Consider the following 6,343-nt stretch of genomic DNA (forward strand, 5'->3'; position numbering starts at 1 on the left):
GAGGGGCTGGGCCTGCAGGAGGCAGGGAAGAAACTGCTGGAGGTATAGGAAGTCACTGCTGGCCCAGGAAGTTCTCCAGATAACTCATTCAAAGAAGTTTTGCTCACATTTTTGCCATTGATTCAATTCCATTCTTTTAAAATAAAATAAATACAGTGATAATATACATAATATGCATAAACAGTAGAATTAAGAGACCACAGAGCTATTAAAGAAGGTATAGGAGATTTATTTATCGTTGTTAACATTTATCCTTTACATCTAGATAATTTATTTAAAATTACCTTTAACCAGGTACAGTGGCTCACGCCTGTAATCATAGCACTCTGGAAGGCTGAGGTAGGTGGATTGCTTGAGCTCAGGATTTCAAGACCAACCTGAGCAAGAATAAGACCCCATCTTTATTAAAAATAGAAAAACTAGCCAGGTGTTTCAGGTGGTGAAAACTAGCCCAGGTGGTGGGTGCCTGGAGTTTCAGCTACTTTGGAGGCTGAGGCAGGAGGATCTCTTGAGCCCAAGAGTTTGAGGTTGCTGTGAGCTATGATGATGCTCCGGCACTCTACCCAGGGCAACAAAATAATAATAACATTTTTATTATAGTCAAGGGGTAAATACATTTTTATTTCTTATGTAGTATATAACCAAAGATCATAGCAGGCCTGAACATAATTAAGTTATATTGGCTATTCTTTTACTTTCAAAGGAAAAGTACCTGTGAGTTGGTTTTCAGGGTCATATCTCAAGACATAGAGCAGACTGGCTGCTGCCGTGAAGGTTAAGGGAAAATTCTGGTAACTTTCTACTTTTCTCCCCTTATAGTAATAGCTGTTTTAAAGCTTTTATTCCCTCTACTAGGGACGAAGGAGAATTGTTCGAGATGCAAATTCTATTAAAAAGGAAATTGAAGAAGAGAAAATAGAAGATAAATTAAAAGATAATGATACAGAAAATAAGGAAGTAGATGATGACTGTGAAACTGCAGAGAAAAACGAAAATGAGCTACTACTGGGGAAAAAAAATACACCAAAGCAAAAAGAGAAGAAAATTAAAAAGCAGGAAGATTCTGACAAAGACTCAGATGAAGAGGAAGAGAAAACCCAAGAGAGGTACATTATCTTGCCTTTGTTCTCCAGCAGCACCTGTCTGGGTGCCGCAGCGCTTGCTCCTGTGTAGAGATTCAGGTTTGAGGGAATCTTTCTCTTCTGGGACTTCCGTTCCTCTTGTCTAATGAAGGTGACACACATTGTGAAGATGATGTGTATTGCCTTTCGGAATTGGAGAATATACTAGTCACACCATTTTAATAGCACTTGTGCCCTAAACAGTGGCCTCAAAGAAGGCTGCGCCACCCACTCAAAAGAAAGGTCCTGCAGTTGACAGCAGGGAAGGGAGCTGGAGAAAATGGAGGAAGTGGACAAGAGGAAACAGCGACAGCAAACAGGCCATTGTAAAAAGGTACAATGTGGGAAGCTGCCCGGCACGTGGTGCACAGTGCTAGCAGGTGTTTCTGTGTGTTAGCTTTAAGGTGGTTTTCTTCTTCAAGCTATTATATTAGAGTAAGTGGCATGCACCCCCAACTATAGTTTGGAAAATATATTCTTACCCCACATCACACCAATAAATTTCAGCTTTTGAAATGTCCATCCTATTTGCTATTGAGTGAAAATTGTATTTTTTCCCCATCTATTACACATGTATGAACTAAGTTGACTTAAAAATAGCTCAACATTAGGCAGTCCAGCTAGATCAAGGTGATGTCCAAAGATGTTATTTATTTAGTTGACCATTACAGTATATGTCGTCAAATAAATTTACAAATTTTATTTTTTTTGAGACAAAGCCTCAAGCTGTCCCCCTGAATAGAGTGCTGTGGCATCAAAGCTCACAGCAACCTCCAACTCCTGGGCTCAAGCGAGTCTCTTGCCTCAGCCTCCCAAGTAGCTGGGACCACAGGTGCCTGCCACAATGCCCGGCTATTTTTTGGTTGCAGCCATCATTGTTTGGTGGGTCCAGGCTGAATTCGAACCCGCCACCTTAGGTGTATGTGGCTGGCACCTTAGCCGCTCGAGCCACAGGCGCTGAGCCAAATATACTAATTTTTAAAATGAATAACTATAACATAGCACACTTGTAATATAAACTCTCCTCTATGGTAGTTATTTTTCCATTATTATGTGATGCTAAGTTTTCTAGAAATTTGAGTTTGAGTTGTTATGCCAAATTTTGGAAAAGTAGCCTGCCATTGAGAGAATAAACACAGTAGAACCTCCATAGCTGACCACCTCCTAAACTGACCACCTCCTTAAGTTGACTTAACTTTGTAGACTGGACATGCACCACAAGTGCATATCAGTACAGCAGACCTAGTTCCTTATGTCAACCACCTCCATATGTTGACCAGTTTGTTATAGTCCTTTGGGTGTCAACTGACAGGTTCTGCTGTATTTGGAAAAAAAGAAGAGTGGAAGAGGTAAATTGATTTGATATGAATAGGTACAGGAGCTATCACGATTATGTGTGAACTAGGTTATGTGAATAAAAGAAAGTTCTATAATGAAATATAATTAAGATTAATGGGAGGAAATAGGAAAGTGGCAGGAAATAACGAGTTGAACAAAAGAAGTATAGTATTTTAAATATCTGGACAAAAAATTTAAGCAAAGGTGAGAGCTACTTAAAAAATAGGACCTTGGGCAGTGCCAATAGCTCAGTGGTAGGGCACCAGCCACATACACTGAGGCTGGTGGGTTTGAACCCAGCCCAGGCCAGCTAAAGTAACAATGATAGCTGCAACAACAACAACAAAAAAAATCATTTCTTAGCTTGGCACCTGTGGCACAGTGGTTACGGCGCCGGCCACATACACTGAGCCTGGAGAGTTTGAACCTGGGCCAGCTAAACAACAATGACAACTGCAACAAAAAACAGCCGGGTGTTGGCGGTGGGCGCCTGTAGTCCCAGCTACTTGGGAGACGGAGGCAAGGGAATCACTTAAGCCCAAGAGTTTGAAGTTGCTGTGAGCTGTGACTTCACAGCACTCTACCCAGTATGACAGTTTGAGACGCTGTCTCAAAAAAAAGAAAAAATAGGACTTAATTACAGGTCGAAGTTTTGTGAAAAGTAAGCATAAAAAAAATATATATGTATATATATTTTTATATATATACATACATATATATATGTATGTATATATATATGTATATATATATATCCTGGGTGGCAGAGTAAGACCCTATCTCCAAAAAAAATTTTGGAAAATTATATATATGATTCCTAAGGTAGATAGTCCTTGTTCATTATCTTGCCCACGATAAAAAAAGGAAAAACAATAATTTCACTGATGTTTTTCTACATATACATGCATCTGTAAGTAGTTTTTCTCGTGGTATTTTTAAATTGCCTCCTCAGTCTATATTATTGGAAAACGTCCTCAGAGAGAAAACATTCCCCTGCAAGTGGCTGTCAGAGCTGCTTTATGTCAGGTCCCTGGGGGCACCAGCATCGCGCCTCTTGTCTGTAAGATAGCAGAGCACCTCCTCTTAAGCTTTTAAAGCTAATGTGACGTTAGGATAATCTTTGATGCAATTCTCTTGTGACTATTGCAGGGTTAATACAAAAAGTTTTATTGTAAAAATATTAATACTGTTGGACATCCTTGTGTGACTCTCCTATATACCTAACAAAGGAAAGCTGATGGGCAGTGAGTAAACAGATAGAAATCTTCACCAAACAGGCAAAGCTTTGTTCTCTTGGTGCTATCCTCCAATGTCAGCAAGTGACCAAACATTCTAGTCTCTGTTGTTTCTTTGTTAGGGCCAGGAAAACCTCAAAAATATAAACTAGTTCAAAAGACATGGTTGTTGACCAAGTGCTGTGCTCAGAATTATAATGCTAGCACTCTGGGAGGCTCAGGTGGGAGGATCACTTGAGCTCAGGAGTTTGAGACCAGTGAGAGCAAGAGTGAAACCCCGTATCTACAAAAAATAGAAAAATTAGCCAGATATGGTGGACATTTGTAGTCCCAGGTAGTTGGGAGCCTGGGACAAGAGGATCGCTTGAGCCCAGAAGCGGAGGTTGCTGTGAGCTGTGATAACCCCACGGTACTACAACCAAGGCAGCCAAGTGAAACCATGTCTCTCCCCCTAAAAAAGGCATTCTAACTAAGATAGATAGCCCTTGTTCATTATCTTGCCCACTAAAACAAAACTAGTTTTGCTTAGAGCTAATCTAACTTGAGCAGAATATAGTGGTAATATAGATTTAAGATAATTCAGTTACAGAAAGTTTCAAAATATCCTTAGATCATTTTCACTGTGTATGAATATGAATCCTAAAGACTTTTTCAGAGCATAATTTTCTTATTTTGAAAATCTAGAGTGATTTCTTTGATTCCACATCATCATTAACCATGATTATTGATTGGCCTTTGGAAAGTATGGGTTAACTTTGAGCACAGTGCACCTTTACACAGTAAATTACTTAATAAGTCAGCTGCAAAAGGTCTTCTCCTCCTTCTCCTCCTCCTCCACTACATGTTGTTAAGGTAATATTTAGGTTGTGAATATTCTGGTGACACCTTGGATTCTTCTAGCATATGTTGTGTTATTTTCCATTAAGTTATTAGCAACATTATCAATGTTATAACTTACTACAGGGAAGAAACTGAGAGCAGATTTGACTCCGAAGGGGAGGAAGATGAGGAGGACTTGGAACCCTGCCTAACAGGAACCAAAGTGAAAGTAAAATATGGACGTGGGAAAACGCAGAAAATTTATGAAGCTAGTATTAAAAGCACTGAAATTGATGATGGAGAAGTCTTGTACTTGGTACATTACTATGGATGGAATGTCAGGTAAGCACTAAAGGATTTTCTTAGTATTGAAATTTTTTTCAGTAGTTAAGTAAAGATCAATGCAGTGAAGGACTAAAGCAAATGATGGTCTGGGTTTACAAAGTACACCTTGATTCTGAATTTCCCAAGACTGTTTTACTAGCTATGCCAGTAATTCTAGTCAGAAACCACCAGGATCACACCTGTAATTAGAAGAAGTTGGGTTTATCACTCATTTTCAAAAAGGGAGAAAGGGAGAGTACATAGCTTGGGGACCACAGATCTCTTGGTAACAAGGTAGTGTTGGGTGGCTGGATAAAAGCTCAGGGTGCCTCCTTTGGAAACATGCTGTAGAACAGGACAGAGGCCAGGCCTGTGGCATCCTGCTGGGCAGGTGTTTGTTTATTTGTATCATTAATCAGAAATTAAGCCCTATGTCAAGTATTTAATAATTCTAAGTTGGTTAATAAAAGAGAAAAGAAAAATTTGAGCTTGTTATAGGTGATTTTGGAGCAGGTTTAAGGAAGTGAGACTTTGCTCTATATTGGATGCTGCCGGGATACTGGGGTCATTCTGTGACTGGTTTTCATAGTAAATCTTGATCTAGAAAGAGGAAAGACTAGACCAAGGATGATACTGTAATTGGTTAAAAAATAAATTGTTGAGGTGGTGCCTGTGGCTCAAAAGGGTAGGGTGCTGGCCCCATACGCCAGAGGTGGCCGGTTCAAACCCAGCCCTCACCAAAAAAAAAAAAAAAAAAAATTAGTAAATAAATTGTTCATAGTAGGAAAATTAGGATAGTTAGTCATTTTTGTGGCTTGGCCTACGTTCTGGTTTTTTCTGTGTTCAGACATGATTAGGGAGTGATCTTTTTTGTTTTGTTTTGTTTTGATCCATCATAGTCCTAGAGTAGATGTATTTGATGTTGCTGTTCTGTGAATTGTTCACGTTGAACAAGACACTGTGGTCTGGCTGTGAGTGACGGTTCCAGGCCAGTCTCTGACTATCTGGGGACACTTTTCTCTTTCTCCTGTACAAAGTCCTTTGTGTTTAATATCTGGTTGCCACACTCCTGCAGGGCTTCTGTACATGTTAGATGTATACTCTGTCAAGAATCCATTCCCTTATCTGTAAACTGGGGAAAAAAAGTCCTGTTTCATAGAGATGTAAAATGCAGTAGGCCCCCTTGTCTATGGGAAACACATTCCAAGATCCCCAGTGGATGCCTAAAACGGCAGGTAGTGCCAAGCCCTGTGTATAGTGTATCTCTCCTACTTGTAGATATCTATGATAAATATAAATTAGGCAGTAAGGTATTAGCAACTAATAAGATAGAATAATATACTGTAATAAAGGTTGTGTGAGAGCAGTCTTTCTTTTTCTCTCTTAAAATCTCTTAATATTTAGAGGGCAGAGCCTGTGGCTCAGTGAGTAGGGCACTTAGCCTCATATACCGAGGGTGGTAGGTTTAAACCCAGCCCCAGGGAAACTGCAACAAAAAAATAGCTGAGC

At 39.7% G+C, this 6,343-nt stretch overlaps 1 protein-coding gene across 2 annotated transcripts in view; it reads left to right on the top strand.

Annotated features, from left to right (window-relative positions):
* The window catches only part of ARID4A (AT-rich interaction domain 4A), a 93,142-nt gene that overhangs the window by 60,447 nt on the left and 26,352 nt on the right, over positions 1–6,343 (top strand). For both annotated transcript variants that reach the window (XM_023515869.1, XM_003794414.3), the window contains 2 exons: positions 856–1,106; positions 4,655–4,852. In XM_023515869.1, the coding sequence (XP_023371637.1) occupies positions 856–1,106; positions 4,655–4,852 (449 nt within the window). The remainder of the gene's footprint in view (positions 1–855; positions 1,107–4,654; positions 4,853–6,343) is intronic.

Source organism: Otolemur garnettii, unplaced genomic scaffold (genome assembly GCF_000181295.1).
Source record: "Otolemur garnettii isolate 467f Iridium unplaced genomic scaffold, OtoGar3 scaffold00081, whole genome shotgun sequence".
Taxonomy (NCBI): Eukaryota; Metazoa; Chordata; class Mammalia; order Primates; family Galagidae; genus Otolemur; species Otolemur garnettii.